General features: G+C 40.9%; 2 protein-coding genes and 1 non-coding gene across 3 annotated transcripts in view; 2 read left to right on the top strand and 1 right to left on the bottom strand.

Moving 5' to 3' along the window:
* Prepl (prolyl endopeptidase like) overlaps positions 1 to 10679 on the bottom strand; it is a 34390-nt gene extending 23711 nt beyond the window's left edge. Inside the window, 4 exon segments of the mRNA XM_031356548.1 lie at positions 6 to 72; positions 1147 to 1269; positions 8788 to 9321; positions 10524 to 10679. Of these exon segments, the coding sequence (XP_031212408.1) occupies positions 6 to 72; positions 1147 to 1269; positions 8788 to 9000 (403 nt within the window). The 5' untranslated portion in view covers positions 9001 to 9321; positions 10524 to 10679.
* Positions 10680 to 10999: 320 nt separating this feature from the next.
* Positions 11000 to 24703, top strand: part of Camkmt (calmodulin-lysine N-methyltransferase) — a 397552-nt gene continuing 383848 nt past the window's right edge. Inside the window, exons 1-2 of the mRNA XM_031356809.1 lie at positions 11000 to 11279; positions 18693 to 18865. Coding sequence (XP_031212669.1) covers positions 11142 to 11279; positions 18693 to 18865 — 311 coding nt within the window. The 5' untranslated portion in view covers positions 11000 to 11141. The remainder of the gene's footprint in view (positions 11280 to 18692; positions 18866 to 24703) is intronic.
* Positions 16914 to 17018, top strand: LOC116081250. The gene has a single exon (XR_004114768.1). It is a non-coding gene; the product is annotated as a U6 spliceosomal RNA (small nuclear RNA).

Raw genomic sequence — 24703 nt, 5'->3', positions numbered from 1 at the left:
TTTACCTTCTTCGTCTTTGGAACGAACCAAGCAGCAACCTTCTTGATAATAAACAAAACCGCCATGTTTAATCTGACAATAAGGAGAGAACAGGACTTACTTGATAATAATTTAATTATTTAATGGTCTGACTACTTCAGACGAAGAGATGACACCTACCACAGAGTCAGATCTACGGAGGTCTGTGACTGAATGATGAAATGGACCATTTTTACAACACAGATAGCAAGAAACAGCTTTCCTAAGTTCAGAATTGTTGGCAATTTCTAATACATAAATGCAAGGGTATAACAAAATCTATGCTATTCATCTAATATCTGTATAGTGAGACTCAATTAACAATATCAAGTAGCATCATTAAAATAATCTAAAATGATACAGAGAAGAAAACTCTGGCTAACCTGAATTGCCAACCAACATTCTGGTATACTTTCTTTTAAAATCATTGTCGTCATCAACTGTGCAGTATCAATTTGATTTTATACAAGTATACCATGGCATGACAGTGTTTGAGATCAAGAAAATAAATATTAACTATATATATATATGAACAGAGTTTTTGTCTAGCACATATTAAACGCAGCCGACTAACTTACTTGGTTTCAGGTAGCATAAGACACATTATATTATGGCATATTTTTGAATCCAGATCGTCATTGCTATTTGTATTTTACTATGTATGTGACTTTCACTAATAATCTATGGGCTGTTTTTCCAGTTTTACTAAACAATTTTCAATCTTTTGTTCAATTTATTTCAATTGAGTACTTATGACTGGTAATTATAAAATGATTAACTGTGAACTTAAGCTTTAGTAAAGTGAATTTCATTTTATTAAATGTAGACTTAACATATAAATACTTTTGAAATAACAAAGAAATGAATAGTCTTATATGAACCTCTCCTTGGAATTTCTACAAATTTACACTAGAGCTGAACTCACCTATTACACTTGGTGCATTATGTTAAGGATTAATTTTAAGGGTCATATTCTTTTTATTGCTTACAGTTGAAGATGCTCAGCATGCTTGAAAGGCTAAGTGGGACCGGATTTTGATGGGGTGCTCTGCCTATGAAGTACAATGCACCTCGTGCATCTGAACTGACCACATGGCCAGCCCTCCTGGAAGACGCCGCACAGCTTACCTCCGCATTGACGATTTCGTACTCTTCCTGTGGCTGTGTTTCTAGTCTTGTTCTCACTTTTTCAAATGCATCCATGTTTTCAGAAATGGACTTTTCACTTTCTGGCTTAATAGGCAGAAGATCCTAGAAACATTTTTGGTGCTTTGATCAAAATCTTTGAAAGCCAGGGGAAAGTCTTTGCTTCTTAGGATTTTAATACTTTTCATGCAGGTGTTACGTTAAGTATTTATAAAATGTGTTTTATAAATCTTGTTCTTTCTTAAGTGCATCAAAAGAAAGCAGACACTTGATGTGTTATAATAACTGTACGAATCCTTAAGATACTTCTAGAAGCACCGAGAAGCCCTGGCAATGTTTAGAAACACTACATACAGTTAGGGAGGAAAGAAAATTCTTTAAACTTTTACATATTTAATCAAAATGAGCCGCAGGGGGAAAAAGCCTGTTGAGTTTTGTAAGTACTGAAATACAACCCACAAGGAGGGAAATGTCAGAGAGGAAGGTTAACTAATAGATGTAGGTTATTAATTCAGAGAATAATTACAATATTTATTCTGGTTTATTGCATTTCTTATGTTGTTGGGATACATAACTCCACAAATATTAATAGAACTGTTTATTGGATCAGAAAGTGGAATAATGGCTCTCTCATTTTTTTGACACACTGTTTCTCTGTGTAGCCCTGGCTGTCCTAGAACTCACTCTGTAGACCAGGCTTCAACGCAAGATATCTGTTCTGCCTCTGCGTATTGAGTGCTGGGATTAAAGGTGTGCTCCACCGCCAGCTGGCTCCTCCCTTTCTGTTTAAGGGTTAGTTTATTATAAAAAAGGAAGGATAAACAAAGGAACCTAACAGTAAGTAGAGATGGAGAAGAAACCACATCATCATCCAACCGTACTTGGATAAGGCTGAGCCCAAAACTGCCAGAGTATAAAAACGTTCAGTAATTCAGCATTCCACTGCTCTGCCTTGTTTAAACAAAAGAATTTTAGTCAAGATGTCTGATTCTTTAGCTCTTTGCCAGCAAAGACAAATACAGAGACAATGCCAGAGCGGCATTGAGACCCTGGTAAGGACCCCACCGCTGAAGAACTTTACTGCTGAAGAATGCTTGCTCATGGCACTTAACAGCAATGTTGAGAATGTAAGCTACAAATGTAGATAAGATTGTAAGAAGTTTACAACCTAAAGGTAAGCACAATAAGACAGAAAACTCAGCAAAACAGACTAAACGGAAAAGAATTATTTTCACAAAGCTATTCTTTAAAAATCTTGGGGATGCTTTAATGACTTGGATTAGATTTAATTAGTCATCATAGCTGCTATGGTAGTCTTAATCTTTCAGTATCTACTTTCCCTTAAACATTATTATATATTTCGTGTGTGTGTGTGTCGGGGGGAGTCAGTTCTCTCTTTCACCGTGCGGAATTGAACTCCAGTGCCACGTCCTGGCAGCAAGCACATGTCCCCACTGAGCCTTCACACTAGCCTCTCCACTTCTACCTTCAATCACAGCTGTAATTTTTGAATAATTTTTTGCAGTCAAAATAATGAAGGTGAGACACATTATTTTCATTCGTGTTCTTGCATTTTTATAATGTATATGGCTGATATTTGGAGTAAGGCAATTTGTAACCTTCTAATATTGCCTGGAATAGTAAATGATAAAACAGAATATGACTAGAAGTCTGTCTTGAAACTCTCTCTTAGCAAATGAGAAGCCCTGAAACTTGGCTTCTCAGAATCCTATGGATACTGCCAGCCTTTCTGGAAAGTTTTTCTTTCTTTTGTTTTTTTTGTTTTTAGACAGAGTTTTGTGACTCTCCGGCTGAGCTTACATTGGTGTGTATTGGAAGGTGACCTTAAACATCTGACCTCCATCTCTAGAGGGCTGGGATTATACATGAGTGCTATCACTCCCAGTTTGTGGTCTGGGAGTCTGAGCCAGGGCCTTGCGCACACTAAGCAAACTCTCTATCAAATGAGCCACACTCCCACTCCCAGGCCTGCTGAACTCTTAAAGTTTCACGTACACCATCACTCTTTCACGAGCAGAAAAAAGTTTCTTTTACCGCTTTTCAAAGGGCCCAACATAAATCCACTTTAACTATGAAAGATATTAACAAGCAAACGCACAACTAATTTGTGGCAAAATGTTAAACTCTAAAGGCATAAAATTGTGAAGTAGGAAAACAGAATGAAGAAGAGATGATTAATAAATGGCTAATTCCAGATTTCGGCCAGGAAGAGCACAAGGTAGACTTGGCAAATCCTGTACCATAAAGTTAATGTGCTCAGGATAAAGGAGGCATGCCAACAGAACACGAGGGACAGTGCAAAGGGGTGTCCACTACACATGTGTGGGATAACTTGAGCATCAAAAAGAATAATAACTAGTTAGTTACAATACACTGAAAAAGCAAAATCCACATACAAACAAACAAATGAACAATAAACCCTTGTATCACATACAAATTAAAGTTGAACAAGAACCTTAAAGAAACTTTACAGAATAAAACTAGCTAATAAATGTGGAAAGAGCTCTGGTGAAATAGCTAGTTAGGGCTGAAATCATCGACACAGTGAAGGCCATGGGGTAGGAATACTGCGCAAAGTCTGCACGTCACCAGAGTTCCTACATTCAAAAAGAAGGCTGTCTCGGTGGCAAAAGAGACAACCAGCACTTAAAGCTTTGGCTAAAACAATCAGACTGACTCTGCATCTCCATTAAAGGAAAGAACGGCCTAAGATGAGAGGAAACTGCATGTTTCAATGAAACCGCTTAACAAAGAAAATGGAGAGAGAGAAGCAAGAACATAAAACAACCATTCCGTTATCCCCAAAGCCTACTAAAAAAGACAAATGTGTGGTAAAACGGATCAAGGAAAAGACAAGGGGCATTACACATGAAAATCATGGTAAAAATTAGTTATAATAGATGAAAACATCTCCATTTTAATATATCTTGTTAATTATCTAAAAATTTCCCCCAACAAGCCCACCCCCTGCCTAACGACCACCAATGCAGAGGGGAGCAGAAGTTAAGTTTATGATATGCCTCCCAGCACCAGCCAATTATGTTAAAGGCCACAGGAGTATTCCAATTAGATGCTTGCACATGTACTCCCTGCTTGCTGTGTACTATAAAGACTTGCCCTGATAGACATTTGGGGCTCCCCCACCACCAAAACCGAGCTGCATGATGGTGGTGCACAGGGAGGGCCTGAGCTAGCTTGAATAGAATAAAGACCCTGCTATGAGTTATATCAGATTGGCTTCTGTCTGTTTTTTGGGGGGCCACTAACATTTCCCCTGGCACTACAATGTAATATATTAAATCTATAATCAACCTATCCAAAATATTTATGTAAATCAGAATATAAAATAGTTATCATTTGTAAAATACTATTAAGCTTTAAAATTCTAATTATAGGGGTTGAAGAGTGAGCTCAGAGATTAAAAACATTTCTTACTCTTGTAGAAGGTGTCTTACAACAGTCTGTAACCCCAGTTTCATGGGATCCGACACCCTCTACCGGTCTCTATGGACACCAGGCATGAACATGCTGCAGGCATACATGTAAGCAAACACTCATGTATATAAAAATAAGTAAATCTGTAAAAGTAGGTCCACTTGAGGCATAAAGTTGGTCCAGATGTGTTTTAGAATTCTGTGACTTTGAGCAAGTTAATTCCCACCTTAATTTGTAGGGAACAGTCTGTAATCAAATCCACTGAGTTTTCAGAGGAAACACTGATCACATGGACTAAAGGGTCCCAACAGCTTTGCATCAGGACTTTAGAGTCCAGACAGATAGTGGATTATCTCAGTGGACAAAGGTTGGATGGTGAACTGAAGGAGGTGAAAGAGAAAGTAAAGCGTGGAAATCAACCAGCAAGTGAAGATGTACCTGTGGCGTAGTCCCACTCTCAGCTCTGCCCCACTACAGTTTCCTGTAGCCTGAGACTTCCTTTACTGTTTCTCTTTTCCTCTCCTTTCTGATGATCTGAACTTGCTAGTTATTATCACTAGTATTCTTAGAAACCACAAGTCACAACGCCAGCGGAGAAGCTGTCTGTTAACCCATGCAGGAAGCTAGAGCTGGGGGTGTGGCTCTGTGATAAACTACAGGATCTGTTAACCAATGGACTTCACCACCACACACTCAGGCACACACACACACACACACACACACACACACACACACACACACACACACAGACACACACCCTGACTGCCCCCCCAGCACCTGTTAATCAAAAGACATAGGTGAAATAGGTGAATGGCACATTCAATGGAAAGTTTTAAGTTTTTTCTTCTCTTCTTTCTCTACCTACTCCTTTTTTGAGACACTGGTTTCTCTGTATAGCCCTGGCTACCCTTGAACTCAGAGACCCTCTTGCCTCCTGTGTGCTGGGACCAAAGGAACAAATTCCTTCTTATTTTTTGTATCTTGTTCAAATTGTCACAATCAGTTATTTCTGAAGTTATTAACTTGTAGGAAGAACAGTGCAAGAAGGAGTGGAAGATAAGGACAGCTAGTCTCCGCTCTGATACTACTCACTGAGTGCAAGTGACATTACCCACAATTGGTTAATGTGCTATGGTAATTTCAGATACTGGCTGAAAAGAACATTACAAGCAAACAAATCAGGGTTAGGTCAAGTTATGACACTTAATCACCAAGAACCTCCCCTTTCTAAATATAGGTACAGAGTCAGTGACAGGCAGGCCTTACATTTTAGTTACCAAAAGAACTAAGAAAACAAAACAAAAAACCACCACCACCAATACCATCACCATCACCACCACCACCACCACCAAAAACCAGACTTCTGGCTGGGTGTAAGGTATATAATCCAGTTCCTTGTGAGACTGAGACAAGAGGATTGCATGAACAATAGTTTTGCTCAACAAAAAAATCTTGCTTCAAAAATAAATGAGAGGCCGAGTGGTGGTGGCGCACGCCTTTAATCCCAGCACTTGGAAGGCAGAGACAGGCGGATTTCTGAGTTCGAGGCTAGCCTGGTCTACAGAGTGAGTTCCAGGACAGCCAAGGCTACACAGAGAAACTCTGTCTCGGAAACAACAACAACAACAACAACAACAACAAAACCCGAGAAACTAGATCCTTAATCTTCAGCAACAGCCATTCTAATTCAACAGAAACTGCCTAAGATCTAGGACTCTGCATTTCTACAAAGCTCCCGGGATTGCTGGCATATGTCTCGGGTTCAGAAGTCTGTACAGAGAGATCCTAAAGTTATATGATAATTCATTGCCAAGGTAACAAAGCACAGTGAGGTTTGAGTTTGTGGATTTAAAAAGAAAATTAAGATCCCTGACTAGTTTACAGTCATGCTAGCTCTGGCTAATTCTTTTTCTTTCCATTATCTCTATTACATATGATATCTTCTCTTGTTCTGTTAATTTATATAAGTAGTTGGTCTTTAAATAGATCTATTAAAGGCCTTCTACTTTACTATAACCTATAAAAGAGGACAAATTTGGAACTTAGAGGAACCTGCCAAAAGAAAGAAAGATGCATTGTTGTCCTCCGAGTATTTTCATAGCTATGAGACGATCTTGTAAAAAGCTTCCTCTGGTCTCAGAGCAGAAATGATCAAGCACCCCACCATTTTGATACTTTTATTTGCCATGGAAGGAACAGCTGACATACAAAATGCAGGAGAGCAGAGCTGCCGTGTCAGGGGAAGAGCTTCCTAAAAGAGCTTCTATTTGTAGAGTTGCTGTCAGGCCAGCTTCTAGGAATCCATGACAAAACTAACAGTTGCCTCAGAGACAAATGGATTCAGAGAACCTCTTGGCTTAGGGTATGAGCTAATCTCACAGCTGCTACTCTGATGGTAACTCCTCTTACTATTTATAATATGAGACAAAATGACAAAATGTTCTAGTCATGATGCAAGAAAATCAACTCAAAGGCTCAGAGCAGTAGGTAAAGCTTTAAACTTTATGAGTATACAGTATATAATGTAGTATATACTACATTAAAAGACAAACAAAGCCGGGCGGTGGTGGCGCACGCCTTTAATCCTAGCACTTGGGAGGCAGAGGCAGGTGGATTTCCGAGTTCGAGGCCAGCCTGGTCTACAGAGTGAGTACCGGGACAGCTGGGGCTACAGAGAGAAACCCTGTCTCAAAAAACCAAAAAAAAAAAAAAGACAAACAAAACAGCAAAGTAATTTTTAAAGTTTCTAGGTATGTATAGTTCAGAATCATAGAGCCAAGCTAACTTTCCAAAGAAAAGCAATTTAAAAGATTAAAATGTTGGAAATAAAGGAAGGGAGGGGACCAACATGAAAAGCTAAAGGCAAGAGACATATAATACCAAATAGTTAGCTAAGAACAGGCACTGAATGAAAACTAAAACGAAAGCAAAATTAGTTAAAATAAGTTTAATTAGAATACACTTGAGTGTTCACCAATAGATGGATAAAGAGAATGTAGATTATAAAAAGAGTGTAATCTCTATAGAGAGGGATGAAATTATGATACATGATATGGCATTGAGGAATCTTAAGAACACTAGCAAAGGAAAACAAACCAAGTAAAGAAAAGGTAAGCATTGTGTATCTTTGATACACCAGAATAGGTAAATCCATAGATACAGGGGACAGACTGGATGCCTCAGGGCTGAGGGGAACACACTGTTGGGGGACGTCCTTGGGGGCTTCTGATAGGGTTTTGGGAATAGTGGTTAGAGCTGAATTACAGTACTGTGAGTCTAATGCCTCTGAGCTCCGCACTGGAAGACGCTAACATGAAAACTAAGACTATATAACTGCCACAATTAGAGGAAATCAAAACGGATTACAATGACGAAATGACTAAAATGGTAAACGAATGCTAAGATATCGTAAATTCCAGCACCACAAGTGCAGTGCTTACAGAATTAGAAAGGAGGGGATACCTGGCAAAGCAGCAACAGGGTGCACAGCTTGATTTCAAGTTGAGTATGGTGACCATACAACATGACAGGTTAAGTGGGACACTTTGGAGAGGAGAGAGGACTATTAATAGTCACACAGGGGCAACAGGTGCACAGTGTGCCTGTCTCAGGCTGACAAGAACATGTGGTTACTCTCTATACAAGTGCAACCAGTTCCTTGGGGCCCAATCCAAGCCCACAGTTTGGGGCTCGGCAGAAGAAAAACAGTCAGTATTTTCTTTTGGAATACAAGTTGTCAAAAAGTGTTCAATAGCTTTTCATTCCTCTGTATACAGAGATAAAAACACACTGCATGACATTTATTGATGTTTACTAATCTGGGATTCATACAGGAATTAGCTAGCATATTATCAGATTTATTAAGAGGCATAATTTGATATTTTAGTACCTTTAGAAAGCTATATTTTAAAACACATTTACAGGTGCCTTAAGTTTTGAGATCAAATCAGTTTTCAATGAATCTGCATTTTTATATACATTATAGCTTTATAGGTTCACATACATTCTTTGGTACTCATATTGACTACAGATATTTGAGCCTAAAAAAATATCTTAAAAATCAAATTAGAATTACTGAGAAAGTTAATAATGGATACCTTCCCCATTATTTATGAACTAAGATTAGTATTACTGGCCTACAAACAGATTAACTTGAATAGTCCGTACCTTCTGCGAGAAGCTCCGACTTGGGATGTTTCTTGCTAATCCTGATATCTTGGGTTTATTCTGCAGACACTTGCTTAGGTGACACTCTTTCAAGCTTACTCTATTGTAACAAGGGCCAGCGACGTTACCGTAATTCTGTTTCTGCATGCGTTTCCCAAGATGAGGCATACTATACTTCAAAGCTCGGAGAAAGAATTTGTTCATCTGCTGCATGGTGGCAAAGTCCCTGGGTTTTGCTCCCTAAGGGGCTGCCAGCATGTGAATGATTTCATACGTATAATTACACAGTAATGGGATCTTAGTGCATTTGAGATCCCCACATCTTATCCTTTCCCTTTGGCGTCATGAGCCCCTGAGGTTACATATAACTGTAGACATTGGATAACTTAGGTTAAATACATTTAAAAACTTGTATGAGTTAAGTTCATTCAGATCATACTTCTTGGCAGGCGTGACTTAAACATGTCACCTGTAAAGTCAGGTTTTTCTAGGGTCAAGCTAAGCAGCAGTGACTCTGGAGAACGTACGGACAAACTAAAACAAAAAAACAGAAAACAAACAAAATAAAAATTTGCAAACGAGTAAATGAACTTAATGGGAATCTCAGGTACTCAGAGGGGGTTCAAAAGCAAAATGGCTTTTATCTTACATAATTCTGGGCATATCACTGGTATGTGAAAGACCAATTGGAAAAAGCCAAAATTACTTCATAAAAGAGGGACTCAGTTGTTGAGTGAAGCTAGGCGCTGGGTACTTTCCACCTAGCCATCTAATTTAAAGTTCGTATGTACTTGATGAGTAAGCTAGAGAGCTGTTCATTGTCCAGGTGACCCCAGTGGTGGCTCTGGGGAGCTCAAGACATTTCCCCAACTCACTTGATACAGTGAAACGCCCAGTGGATTTGGCTCCTCCTACATGAACGATTGGACTTAACCATAAAAGGATAATTAATTAAAAACAACTAAGATGCACAAATAAAATGTCGAGTCATCTTTGGTTTCTGCTGGAAGAAAGGACCACTTTAACTTCATAGCTACAGCCCCAGGGTTAGGTCTTGGGCCTTGCACATCAACTGCATCTGGGCTCAATTTCTTCACTTGTGGAACAGAAATTACCCATAGCACTTACTCTCTGGGGTTGTTGTTTCCTAACAAAATCAATTTATGTTAAGATCTTAGTCCAAGTACCTGGCACATTGTGACCACTCAACAAAAGGTCCTTAATATTATTAGCATAGGAATAATTTAGCTCTGTTAAACTCTGTTGAGCGTAATTAGAGACATCTTCTCTAACACGTTCCTTGGTAGCACAGAAACACTGCGTCAGTTTTGCCATAGATCCGACCAGCATGACGCCCCCCTCCCCCCCTTAATCTCTTATGTCGCAGCAAAATAATGGGCCAGTGGAGCAGCAGCCTAGAAGAAAAATGCTTTTAAATTGCTTAATCTGTTCCCATAGCCTCAATCCATTCATCCACCATCTGTATTGAGAAGACACTGTGCAAGGATAGGGAAACTGTTGGGTTAGGCAAATGAGTGCTCCCAGGAGCACCTACTCGTTTCCCGGTGCAACTGTGCATCCCGAACACATCGTATTCTCAGAACCAGAGGGAATGGTACAGGTTAGCACGCACAGTAGAGACAGGGATGAAAAACGGACCAGGGAAGTGAAGAACGGCTGGAAGGTGGGAAGAGGAATTAGGAAAGGGGACCCTCCAGCAACCCTTCCATACGTACGCAAATTGAAAGACAGCTGGACGAGCGAAGGTAGAGAAGACAAATACTAGAAACCGAAGCTCTCAAGAAGGAGCTGCAGTCACCTCAGCCTTGTCCACCCGAAGCCTGCCTCCAGCACCCAGCAAGAAAGACAACCTACCTCGCGCCGCCCAGAGCTCGTTTGCAGCACGCCGGTCTACGTAACTCCAATCCAGCCCAATGGGGAAGCACATTTCGCCATATTTATTATGGCCAGTGGTGGGCTTTTTCTCTTCCTGGACTCACTCATCTTAAGAGACACCTGTATTTTGGTTTTCTGGTATTCTGGCGATCAAGAGACAATGTGAGAAAAAAGAAAACAACGAGAAAAGCTCTCTTTGCTGCTATCCCACAGTTCCCTCCCACTCCGGCTCGCCCTCACTTAAGATGGCCACCAGAAAACTGGTGCAATGATGTGACGCCGCTGTTTTGGTTGCCAAGGAGATGCGAATACCGGAAATGCGGAATTCGGGGAGGGTGCGCGGAAGGGTTGTGGGCAAGAGGCCGGGCGTCACAGGTCCTGACAGGGAAGAAGTTGGCAGGTCCTGACTGGGAAGAGCTGTGGCAGAGGCACCTCCGTCCATCCAGCCAGCTGGTGTGATGGAATCGCAGGTCGCGGCCGCTGGGGCTGCAGAGACCGAGGCAGAGGCGGGCAAGCGTTCCACGATTGGCAGCGCCAGCCAGGGGTCGCTGGTCTCGGCGCCCAAGGGGGCTGTCCGGTGGAAGCTCCTGCGGCAGGTAAGAGCGAGCGCTCGCTGCTCCGCCAGCGGCCACTCCCCTCGCAGGCGCCGGGAGCGCCGCTCCGCAGCCCGGCGCTGACTTCCCGGTTTGTCAGGAGTCGAGCGAGAAGCGCCCCCTTGCTTCATCTGCACTGTTCCACCAAAAAAGGGAGACTCTGGCGGGGTTGGAGAGCGAGAGCGGGACAGCCAGAGCGAGGTCTCAGAAACTCAGCTCCAAGTAGAAAGTCCCTGTGCTCTCCTGTCTGATGGGTTGGGACCGCCTCTCTGCGCCGCGCGCTGCTCTGCTCTCCTGCCCCCTTCTATTTTATTTTCATTAATTTATTTGTTGCTCCTTAACTCCCAGCCTGGTCGCGGTCCCCGACTTCCTGGGTGCACTTTTTGGTCCCACGTCTTGGAGATCCGCGAGGCTCACTAATGGAATGGGGACTCTGCACGCGTTTTCTGTGTCATGTGTATGGGAGAGTAAAGGGGAGAGGAATACCCACTGCTTTCTCCTTTTCCCGCCACGTGAAACTCAGACGTTTATCTTCTAAGTTTGGAGTAATTATTGGGATACTCGCTTCCTAAGATGTAACAACGAATCCAAATGTGTTGGCTTCAATCTTCCAAACCGCTCCAGTGAAGGCTGTTGTGTTTATAAGTTTTCTTGGTCATTGTGACTCCTCACAGCAATGGAAATTACTAAGACAGTGGCCGGGGGCAATGAGTCCGTAGTGTATTATTTTACTTAGTTATTGCTTTTTACCAACCAACCACATGCCACATGTCATGTGCAACTTCTGTGAAACACCTGGTAGTCTATTGATAAAACCTGAGATTACCTGCGCGTGGTTTACTGTTGTGTACCGGTCTATATACCCATAGTTCTCAGAGTTGGCTGGCATATTCTCCTAGTTATGATAGAGTATATAAGAACAAGAGGCACATTTAAAATCCCTGCTTACATGATGTCTGTTAACATGCTGTATTACTTACTTTTGTTATTACTGTGATAAAAATACTAGACAAAGCAATTTAAGAAAGGAAGGGTGTATTTTGGCATACAGTTTGATGGTACAGATTTTAGCAGGAAAAGTCAAGGCAGGAGGATCCTGAAGCATTGTGCTAGCAGTCAGGCAGAAGAGAACAATGGATGAATACTAGTTAGCTCCGTTTCTCCTTTTTATTTAGTTCAAGACTCAGTGTATGACATGATGATACCACATTGAGTGTGCCTTCCCACCTCAGTGACCGTAGGTAGGAAAATCCTTCCCCCATACTTTGTACTGGCTGGTTTTGTGTGTCAACTTGACACAAGCTGGAGTTATCACAGAGAAAGGAGACTCCCTTGAGGAAATGCCTCCATGAGATCCAGCTGTAGGGCATTTTCTCTCTTTGCCGCCATCTCATAGACCGTTAGCTAGAAGAAGATGCATGGCCAAGCCAAAAGTCACAGTGTAGGGGAAAAGACTTTTATTTTATTTATTTATTTATTTATTTATTTATTTATTTATTTATTTTTTCGAGACAGGGTTTCTCTGTATAGCCCTGGCTGTCCTGGAACTCACTCTGTAGACCAGGCTGGCCTAGAACTCAGAAATCCTCCTGCCTCTGCCTCCTAAGTGCTGGGACTAAAGGCGTGCGCCACCACAGCCCGGCGACTTTTATTTTTTTATTTTTATTTTTAAAATGTATTTTTTAAAGATTTATTTATTATTATAATTAAGTACACTATAGCTGTCTTCAGACAGAGGGCGTCAGATCTCATTACAGGTGGTTGCTGGGATTTGAACTCAGGACCTTCGGAAGAGCTGTCTGAGCCATCTCACTAGCCCAATAAATATTTCTTTTCTTTTTCTTTTCTTTCTTTTTTTTTTTTTTTTTAAGATTTATTTATTTATTAAATGTAAATACACTGTAGCTATCTTCAGACACTCCAGAAGAGGGCATCTCATTATGGATGATTGTGAGCCACCATATGGTTGCTGAGATTTGAACTCAAGACCTTTAGAAGAGCAGTCAGTGCTCTTAACCACTGAGCCATCTCTCCAGCCCCGACTTTTATTTTTTTTTAGGTGTGTCTTAGTCAGGGTTTGAATTCTTGCACAAAACATCATGACCAAGAAGCAAGTTGGGGAGGAAAGGGTTTATTCAGCTTATACTTCCACATTGCTGTTCATCGCCAAATGAAGTCAGGACTGGAACTCACACAGGGCAGGAACTTGGAAGCAGGAGCTGATGCAGAGGCCATGGAGGGAATGCTGCTTACTGGCTTCTGCTTTCCTTGGCTTGCTCAGCCTGCTCTCTTATAGAACCCAAGACTTCCAGCCCAGGGATGGCACTGCCCACAATGGGCCCTCCCCCCTTGATAACTAATTGAGAAAATGCCTTACAGCTGGATCTCATGGAGGCATTTCCTCAAGGGAGGCTTCTTTCTCTATGATAACTCCAGCTTGTGTCAAGTTGACACACAAAACCAGCCAGTACAGGGTGTCAGGGAAAAAGTGATTTTTTTTTTTTTGGTAGTAATTCAGTTGATCACCACAGACTATTCATAAGTGTTTAAAGTAACTAAACAATTCATGCATGTTTCACCTGTGCTCAGAAGCAGAAAGCTTGAAGAATCTAATCAAGGCTAGTAATTTGTGACTCCAGTTGGGAGCGTTACTCAGTGCTAGAACACTTCGTGTGTGCAGAGCCCTAGTTTTGATTTCTCTTTTTGGGGATCAGGAGGTTCTTTCTCTTGTGGCACACTTGAATGAGGTGTGTTTATTTTTGCAACTCCCCGAGGAGTCTTTTTGTAATCCTCAGGATTCCAGTGGTGTCTCGTGGCTCTTTGTATTAACTGTTTAATGCTTTTTCTAGAACTTGTATTTTTGAGAGATTCCCTAGGTTATGTGATACATTGTTGGCTTTTGATTCTAGTGCCTACCCTAACTAGGTGAGCTCCAGCAGTCTGTGCATGCGATCACTAGCTAAAGAACTTACAGATATTTTCTTTTCCTTTTGGCTAAGTCTCACCTGGTAACAGTGATGGTTACTTTCAACATTCATCCAGCTAGAAATCCTAAAGAAATGATCTCATTTCCTTAAGAAATAATTTCTTTCAAGTGACTCTGATAAGCCACATTTGGGCCAGTTGCTGTGCCTAACAGAATGGAGCTATTTGGCTAACCTGGGTCATCAACCTGCTTAACCATCCCAGCAGGCAGAATTACATAAAGAAGAGGCAGGCATACACAAACTCACAGACGCCTCTAGAATGAAATACTTCACCTAGGAGCTGAATACTAGGCTGAAGAATCTGGAAAACGAAGTATCTCATAGTGCTATTTAAGGCAGGATGCTCTGTGTTAGATTGTCAGTGTTGAGGCCTTTGATTTTAGGCGTGGGTCCGCCCTTGACTATGTATGATGATGCCGAAAACTTTATTCGATATCAGTTTTTCATATAAGCGAAAGACCGAGGGCCAGCTTCGTGACCAAGTCTTCTTAAATGAAATTCTCTTTCTATCTTCTAGTCTCAGTTTTTGGAGTAGTCTCTGATAATCCTTTAAATTTCACTGGAATTCGTAGTGACTTTCTATGTTTACCTCTAATTTTTATAATTTGAGTTTTCCTTGTTTCCTAGTGCTTTTAGATTTTTTTTTAAGAGTTAATTTTTAATTATTTGTAACTGAGAGGAGGAGGACTGTGTACAAGAATACAAGTGTCAGAAGAGGACATCAGATCCCTGGAGGAGTGTGTTACAGGTCGTTGTGAACCACCTCCCATGGGTACAGGGAACTGAACATATCCTCATGTTCCTAGGTTCTTAACCTCTGAGCCATCTCTTCTGCTCCTGGATTATTATTACTTGTTTAAGACCCTGAGACACAAAAATCCGACATGGAGAAGGGAAGGTGGATACAAGTCCCACCCTAACCAAAACGCTTGTTTACAGTTGATACCTGCTGGGAGAGCAATAATCAGTTTTCTCCAACGGATTTTCACTAGCTTGGTCAACCACACTCTAGGCCAGTCCTCATGCCGGGAAGTAGTTGGCCAACATAAAAAGGACTCCATGGGCCGGGCATTGGTGGCGCATGCCTTTAATTCCAGCACTTGGGAAGCAGAGGCAGGCAGATTTCTGAGTTTCAGGACAGCCTGGTCTACAGAGTGAGTTCCAGGACTCCATGAAAGGGGAAAGGATAAATTGAAAATATATGGTATGAAAAAAATCTTTAAACAAAAAAATTTTTAGGGAAAAGAGAAATCCCTAAAAAAAGCATGTATGCTTACCTCAGTTAGCCCAAATATGTTCTTTTAAAAAATTATTGAACTGTACATACTCAGAATTCAGTAATTATCATAGAACTGGAAAATCATTATATTGATTATATTAATTGTAATTAAACAAACTAAGTATACGCATCAAAGAACTTGTGTTGCATCATTAATTTATTTATTTGACTTAAAATTTTTTATTTTAGTTTAGTTTTTTGAGACAGGATTTCACTATGTAGCTCTGGCTGTCCTAGAGCTCCCTATGTAGACCATGCTGGCCTCAAACTCACAGAGATCTACCAGCCTCTGCCTCCCAAGAACTGGGATTAAAGGTGTGTGCCAGTGCACTCTGTTTGTTTGTTTGTTTTTAATATGTGTACCCATAGCTGCTTTGGCTGTTATCTCAAGGTCCTAGAGGTTATACTTGCAGTTTGATTTACTTGTAGTAATATTTTAATTTTACTGTGACTTCACACACACACACACACACACACACACACACACACATTTTCCAGAAGAATTTGCCCCCTGTGCTGACACCTTTTTCATCATCTGCTGGTTTTAATTGTCTATTCCCCTTTGCATCGCCAACTCTCTTCCAGATCCTGGGTTGAACTTTTTTGCTTTCGTCTTCTTTGATATCACTATCATTTTTACTGGGAAACTTTTGAAATCTTCATCCAACACTTTTTTGGTTTTTTCAAGACATGGTTTCTCTGTGTAGACCAGGCTGGCCTTGCACTCAGAAATCCGCCTGCCTCTGCCTCCCAAGTGCTGGGATTAAAGGCGTGCGCCACCACTGCCTGGCTCATCCAACACTTTATTTACTTCGGTATCTTGGAATTCAGTGAGAGATTCTGATCTTTTAGAGATGCCTTTTAACGTTCGTGGTGTTTCCGTGATGTGGTTTGTAGACGTTGCTTTGACTGTCCCTTCCAGTTTGGCTTGGGGATCTTACTGAACAGCCTATTCCCGAGGCCGAATCTTCACAGTGTCTGATGAGGAAGAAACAAGTTATTATAGCAGCTAGAGAGTCAAATTGTATAAGATATTAAAATTGGTTAGGAGGCCACCAGTACTATAAGCCAAAGAATAGGAAAACTACTATGAACTTAGTAATTATTTAGGGTAAATGTAGAAATGTCAAGTGACTAGGAGAAGAAAGGAGGCAGGGAAAGAGAAGAACGTAGAGAAAGCAAGTTCAGGAGACAGAAGGAAGGGGGAGAGGTGTGCAGAATGTTCCAGAGAAGAGAAAAGAAAGGCACCAGAAAAGATTCCAAAAGATTCCCAAGAAAGAGAAAATTTGAAAGCAAAATTTAAGAAGAGGAATGAAAAATACAATTTTAAAAACAAACAATTTAAAAATTCCTCAGGATGAAGTCAAGTGCTTGCTTTAGCAGTATGGATGCCAAAACTGGAATGATTCAGAGATGATTAATTAGCATGGCCCCTGCTTAAATAATATACACATTTGAGAAGCGTTCTATATTAGAAAAAAAGCAAATCAAAATACTACTAAAAGTAAACCAGAGAGGGTGGAAAAAAGAGTATGGGAAGGAGAGCACAGAAGACTTAAAAAAAAGAAAAGAAAAGAAAGATTTGGTTTGGAGCTGGAGAGATGGTTCAGCTGTTACAAGAACTGGCTGCTGTTCCAGAGGACCAGGTTTGATTCCTAGTCCCTACATGGCTGCTCCCAGCCATCTGTAACTCCAATTCCAGGGGATCTGAAGCCTTCTCTGGCCTTCACAGGCACCAGGCACATACTTGGTGCAGAGATGTATATGCAGGCAAAACATATACATAAAATAAAAATTAGAAAAAAAGAAAAGATTGTCTAGAGATGAAAAAGAGCAGATGAGTATATGAAGCATAGTAAGAAATAAAAATAATTGTAAAAATATTGTTAAAAGGTATGGTGAAAAAGTAGAAAGTATGAGGTGCAAGTGAAGGAAGAAGGATGTTGGAGCAGCTGCTTTTTGTGGTCTCCAAAACTGGAGACTTCTGGTTATTTGTGCAGGGATGAGGGTGTGGAGGGTGCGGTGTCAGTTAGACTTCTAGGCTCTTGGTTATATGTATGGGAAATACTGTAGTTTGTTTTGAAGTTATTACATTCAGTAACATGATGTCTTATATTCAGTTTGACTCCTGGCTCCTACACCGCCCACCCCCCCCCATATTCCAGGCTCATTTTGTACAATTCCTGCCATTTCTCTAAGATTGATCATTTAACTCTTCAGTGATTGTCAGATATATATGCATAGTTTTGAAAATGTATGTCATATATACATATATAAAGATATAAGGCTTCATTAGTTTATGTTATATTCCATTTGGATGTAGATCTGTAGGGTTTTTGCTAAAACCCCTTAATCTTCTACCTCTATCTCTTTTCTCCAAATGTAGAAAACTATTACCAATAAAACTAGTCATTTGCCAGGCAGTGGTGGCACACGCCTTTAATTCCAGCACTTGGGAGGCAGAGGCCGGCGGATTTCTGAGGTCTACAGAGTGAGTTCCAGGACAGCCAGGGTTACACAGAGAAACCCTATCTCGAAAAACAAACAAACAAAAACAAAAACAAAAACAAAAACAAAACAAAAACAAAAAAAACTAGTCATTTAATTTTATCTTAAAACAAATACATGTACACACATGCACACACACAGCTACACAAGCACACACATGTGCATATTCACAAGCATACATGTGTCACACACAGGTACATTTACAGAGAAGCGTTTCTATGCTGTGAATGCACAGACATGCACATGCACACACACGTGTGTATACACACGCACATCCAAACATGCACATGCACACACACACAGCCTAGTAATAACATACTTGCTCTAGTTCTGGATGCTAAAGGTGTTGCTTGTGTTCTCAGTTCCTCCGATTAACAAATGCCCAGGAGAAAAGTGGCTATCAAAGCCTTGCTCACTTTCTCCTCCTACTTAAGGCATCAGACTGCTAAACTGTTACTGCCTTCCCTACTCAAATATGCTCTTAGGAGTGTTGTCCATATTTCTCTGTGCGTTCAGCAGGAAGGTAGTCTGAATAATTTGATCCAGTATTACTGGAAGTGAGGGTTCCCTTATTTAAAAACTGGAAACTAAATCTTATACCACGTGTATAATATAACCCTAATATTTGGTTTTCTGTCAAAGGTTCTGAAGCAGAAACAGCTGGATGACGGTCTGAGACATGTATCTGTGAGAAGATTTGAATCGTTTAATCTGTTCTCGGTCACAGAAGTCAAAAAAAAGGGAACTGAGAAAGAGGCTGGTGTGTGGGTCCAGTACACAAGCATCTTTTATCCTGAGTACAGCATCTCCTTAAGGTGAGCATTGTCAGTAGAAGGAAACCCGTGCACTCAGCTCTGTGCCTGCTATGGCTTTGCAGCAATCTTTATTAGAACTCAGTCTTGCAGCCTGGTGTTAGAAAACCTGCTACCTTAGACACGGTCTCTTATGCCTCTATTCATAAAGACAGTCAAATGAAAGCAGCAACTTTCAAATACTTTGGAAGATTTCTAAGAAGACAAGCAATTTGGCCCAGACCACTTCAGTGGAAGATACTGTCATTGTACTTTAGCTTGTTGCTACTTTATTTCTAAAAACACCTTTTATATTTATCATACGTGTTGTCTGTAAGTCTGTATTATAAAAATCAACATCTAATGAAAACATGCTTGTTTACTATTTTAGTCTCTGTTCTGTTCTGCTGTGAAAAGACACCATGACCAGGGCAACTCTAATGAAAGAAACCTTTTTTTGTTTTGTTTTGTTTTGTTTTTCGAGACAGGGTTTCTCTGTATAGCCCTGGCTGTCCTGGAACTCACTCTGTAGACCAGATTGGCCTCAAACTCAGAAATCCGCCTGCCTCTGCCTCCCAAGTGCTGGGATTAAAGGTGTGCGCCACCACTGCCCAGTTCTACATAAATGGTTTTTTGTTTTGAGTTTTGTTTTGTTTTGTGTTGAGAAACAAAAATTCTCGCTATAATATATAACCCTGTTATGCTAAAGAATTTTACCAGAAATTGCCAGAAGTGTCTATATGGAGGAATTTGCCAAAAGCAGTTCATTCTTTTTCATTAAAATTTTTGTCCACAATTATTCACTTGTTTACTATTTCTATTTATTTTCCTTTATCTGCTCAATATGAACCCCACTGTATCTTTAACTTTTTTCAAAACTTATTTTTAATGATGGTTCTAAAATGTTTTTAACCTCCCTTTTAGCCTATCATCCACCAGAGGTAGTGGGGAAGAAAGGATATGGGGGAAGTGGACCTGTTTAGAAAGGTTCTTTGGAGCAACTCCTGTCTGTATTGTCTGGAAATTGGAAGTTCAGTTCACAGGTTAGCAGCGGCAGCTCAGTCCGCTCGGAAACACTTCACAAATACACCAGCAGTCCAGTTCGGTAGAGTAGGGATAGCAAACGAGAATCAGCTGCAGTGGCCCTGCCTAGCAGAGAGAGCCTCGGCCTCTGCATCAGTCAGAAGGAGGATCTAGGAGGGACGCCAGGAAAAGGTTTTGGTTGTGCCTCTCTCTCAGGGAAGTGAAGATCAGTGAAGACAGGAGACCTACAAGCGTTGCCCAGCTAGCTCTATAAGCAAGCTGAGCTCAGCCCTAATCGCTCACTGTCTGTGGAGTCCTGTTTATATCCTCCAACCATCCACGGGTCTGCCTCCGCATGTCTCTTGCCTAAGCACTGTTCTGCCTCAGCTGACGTCACTGCTAATCAGCTGGACTCTGTGGAAGCGGCAAGAAACTGCAGCACACCACCACGAGTTTTTTTTGGTGTGTTTCTCTCTGTGGAGTCCTGACAAATGGAGCTCAACTATGCAATGTAAGGCAGATCAATACATGTGCGTTGTTAGGGAAGAGTCCTTCATTACGTGCCCTTTCATGTGCTTGCTTTAGCAGAACATCCTCTCTCCTGTGTCTGCTTCAGCGAAGCGTTCCTTTACCAGTCTGCCTTCTTCCACTGATGTGCACTTCAGGAAACACTCCTTCATGTGTCTGTCCCAGCAAAACACCATCCAACACAACTGACTCTCCAAAGAACACTTAAGTGTCCATTTCAGCCCACTCTTATTTTTTCTAACTCGTATTACCACCTTCAACCTGTTTCTGTAAGATCTCTTAGCAATGTTATCTGTTTCTTTCATTATTGAATGATGGACATTCTGAAGTACTTTTTGTTTTTTTGTTTTAGAGCAACAGCCCAACTGTAATTTTAAATATAGTACATACATATACATGGATAATCATATCTAATTTTTTTGAGACAGGGTCTCACTATCTAGCCCTGTCTGGCTTGGAACTAGCTATATAGACCAGGCTGTCCATATAGTCAAAGAATTCTGCCTCCCAGAATTTTTAAAGTTTGTTAAATATAACATTATGGAATGATTGGAGGAAAAAGATGAATAATTTTAGCTAAATGCAAACCAACAAATGTTTACTAGTATCTTGTATATAAATATAAGGTATGCTTTCCTCAAAGAGCTAAATATATGAGAAACCAAACAATAACTAGAAAGAAGGAAAGTTAAGTAGGCAACCTGAGAGCTCTCACCATGTGGCGCACGGCTGACTTCTAAATTAAATTAAAAACTTGACATGTATCACCTTAGAAGCACTTTTGGAAAGCACCAAGGGGCAGGAATTTAGACTGGATCTGGATATAATAGAAGGTTCTGGAGAAAGGGAGAAATCATTCCTGATGAGAACAAGGGCGTCATGAAATAGCATGAAAACATGCAAGGTAGAATGATCAGGGGCTATTGAGAAGGCCAGCTCCATCTCTAGAGAGAGGGTCCTAAAGGCTGTTTGGTTGTTATGCATTGGGGTCCAGGAGCTGTCCCACAAACCACAAGAACACTGTTCTAAGTCAGACAGGGGTGGTCTATTAAGCATATACTCCAGGACTGATCAATCAGGGATGCAGGACAGACTCAGGAGCTGAATGTAACCCCAAGCTAGAATCCTACAGTGCTTTTAAACCTGAAATCCATAAACATTTATGCCAAGTTATTTCCCCAGTTAGGCTTTAGGAATATGGGATTTCCTCAGGAACATGTCTCTGTTTTACATTTATCCTGCTCCCATTGGTTGGGGAATTCAAGTGTGGTAAGGGACTTGCCTTGTCCAATGTTCATGTCTTAACTTGTCTTCCAGGATGGGACTTGTTCAACATCCATGTCCTAACTTGCCAACCAGGATGTCAGTTACCCAAGTACATGTCTCTTTCTGCCAAGTAGGATGGCAGTTCCCAGGGAAATCTTGGGAACTTAAACTATACTCGATCTCTACTCAGTATGGAAGTCTTATTCTAAATGGCTTCTTATATTGGTGCAGCTGTCTCTCTTATGCTGGGGTCCATCCTAGAGGCAGCTTAGAAGGGCAGAAACCGTAAAAGCTCATACACGTGTGCAGGAAGTGCTGCCTGGCTGTTGGGTCGGGTCCAAGCTTATTGTGGTTAACTATACAAAGCAGTTCTAACTGATCTCGTCTGTGATTGGTTCCCAAGAACACCAAAGCATAGGACATAACAGAATATGCAATCAACTCAGGCATCAGAAATTTTCCTTTGTATAGTCCCCCTTTTATGAAGTAATTTAGGCTTTTTCCAATTGGTCTTTCACATACCAGTGATATGCCCAGAATTATGTAAGATAAAAGCCATTTTGCTTTTGAATATGTCCTAGATTTTGACCATTACTTTCACTTAGCCTTATGTAATTGTACATAAAATGAAGAAATAATGAGACTCATAGTAACTTTTCACTAAAAGGACACTTTCGGGCTGTTAGGTCAAAGCTTAGATGTGAAGTCCCCAGGGTCTTTCATCATTCTTATGCATTGAAAGTGGTTCCCTCTTTGAAAATGGTTGAGACTTAGGAGTTGAAGTACAGGTACTATTCCTACTTTATTGCTTAAAAAGTCTTGTTTTTCTATTTTTGTTTTTGATTTTTCTTAGAAATTTACAGACCCAGCTATTGTTAATACTTAAACACATACAGAAAAACCGTGATAGACCAGAAAGTGCTTTCAATAAATCTTTTGTTAAAATTTACTTCCACTCTGCATTATAAGCTATGATTTACTATTTTATAGAATTTACTGTGTACATACTAGATATTGTTTCCATACCTTAATTTTTAACTTAATTTCCCCATGGCCAAATTGAAATATTTTGGAAGCTTTAAATTCTTCCATTATATATGGAACCATGCATGCCGGAGTTCTTAATTTATAATTGTATATGTATCCCATTATATGTGAACCCATACATACCAGAGTTACTAATTTATAAAGGAATACAGTCTTAAGAAAAGCATAGGCTGAGAGGCTTGACTGGTCCTTCTGCCTTTGAATAGGACTACTGTTGCTATGGTAACTGCTGAATTAGAATGCCAGTGCTTTGACTTTTGGCTTGTCCTAGAAGTGTAGGATGGGCAAGAAGTCAAGAATGTGGCTTTGGCTGTGTTGCTTTGGCTATGTTGCTTTTTGAGTACAATCAGTGTACCACCACCATCATATATTGCTTCTTGGGGAAAGGAAAAGACAAATCAAACCATTACACTCCTGAGATTGGCGTGTGCCTTCTGAGTGCTAAGTCAGAGCTGGTGACAGGAACAATGTGTTCATGAAATTAAATGTATGGCGGGTCATCCGTACATACATACTGCATATTACAGATACCTATTTCAATAAACATTTCCCTTCAAAACTGTAGTATTTTGGTAGATGTGGAGTGACATCTCAATGTGGTTATAATTTGCATTTCCCAATGGTGATTTCAGGGGTTCTACCCAGTGCTGAGAGCAGAGGCAGGAGAAAGCTATAAGTTGGGGCATGGTGAATATGAATAAAATACATTAATATACATGTGTGGTACTGCATTATGAAACCTATTATTTTATGCACTAACTAAAAATTTAATTTAAAAACTGACAAGGCAGGGGCTGGAGAGATGTCTCAAGTTAAGAGCACACTAGCTGCTCTTCCAGAGGACCTGAGTTCTATTCCCAGCAGTCAATGTTATCTCAAAACCACCTATAATAGGGTCCGATGCCCTCTTCTGGTATGCAGATGTACATGCGGGGAAGGCACCCATATACATAAAATACATAAACAAATAAATCTTACAAAAATAACAAAGTGGTAAAAAGGCGAGGCTGGCAGCTGAACAAATATGATTACTGAATTTATTTAAATATATATGTTTTTTTAATTAAAGATTTATTTATAATTTTATGTATAAGTATACTGCTGCTGTCTTCAAATACACCAGAAAAGGGCATCAACTCCCGATCAAATGGTTGTGAGCCACCATGTGATTGCTGGGAATTGAACTCAGGACCTTTGGAAGAGCAGTCAGTGCTCTTAACTGCTGAGCCATTTCGCCAGCCCTAGATAAGACTTTCAAAGCCAGTTAGATACAAAAAAGCTTCAAAGTGAAGCTCCACAGCCAGTCCCACAACACCCAGAGGAAGCTCCATTCCCAGGCGCTCTGACATGTCCAGGATCAGAGGTGAAGAGGACCCAACATCTGTCCCAACACCGGGAGTAACTGGGACCAGCGGGATGAGGCACACAGGAACTCTGCCAGCCCAGTGGTTCTGGTTCCTTCCAGTCTGTCTGGACTGGTGTCCTGAGCAGACCTTGGGCGCAAGCTCTGCAGCCAGTCCCACAACACACAGAGGAAGTTTCACTCCCAGGTGCTCTAACAAGCCCAGGATCACAGGATCCCAGAATCACAGGATCCCAGAGACAGCTTGACTCTGAGGAGTTCTGACACAACCAGGACCACAGGACTCTGAGGAGTTCTGACACAGCCAGGACCACAGGAAGGATAGGCTCCAGTCAGATTTAGCAAGGGCAGGTAGCAGTAGAGATAACCGGATGGCGGGGTGGGGTGGGGTGGGGTGGGGTGGGAGGGCAGCGTAAGAAAATAAGCAACACAAACCATGGTCACTTGGCATCATCAGAAACCAGTTCTCCCACCATAGCAAGTTCTGGACACACCATTACACCAGAAAAGCAAGATTCAGATATAAAAGCACTTCTCATGGTGATGATACAGGACTTCAAGAAAGATATAAATAGCACCCTCAAAGAAATACAGGGGAACACAGGTAAACAGCTAGAAGCCCTTCAAGAGGAAAC

Source organism: Mastomys coucha, unplaced genomic scaffold (genome assembly GCF_008632895.1).
Source record: "Mastomys coucha isolate ucsf_1 unplaced genomic scaffold, UCSF_Mcou_1 pScaffold6, whole genome shotgun sequence".
In the NCBI taxonomy this organism is placed as follows: Eukaryota; Metazoa; Chordata; class Mammalia; order Rodentia; family Muridae; genus Mastomys; species Mastomys coucha.
Note: the sequence above shows the minus strand (reverse complement) of the source record. Positions and strands in the feature narration are given on the sequence as shown.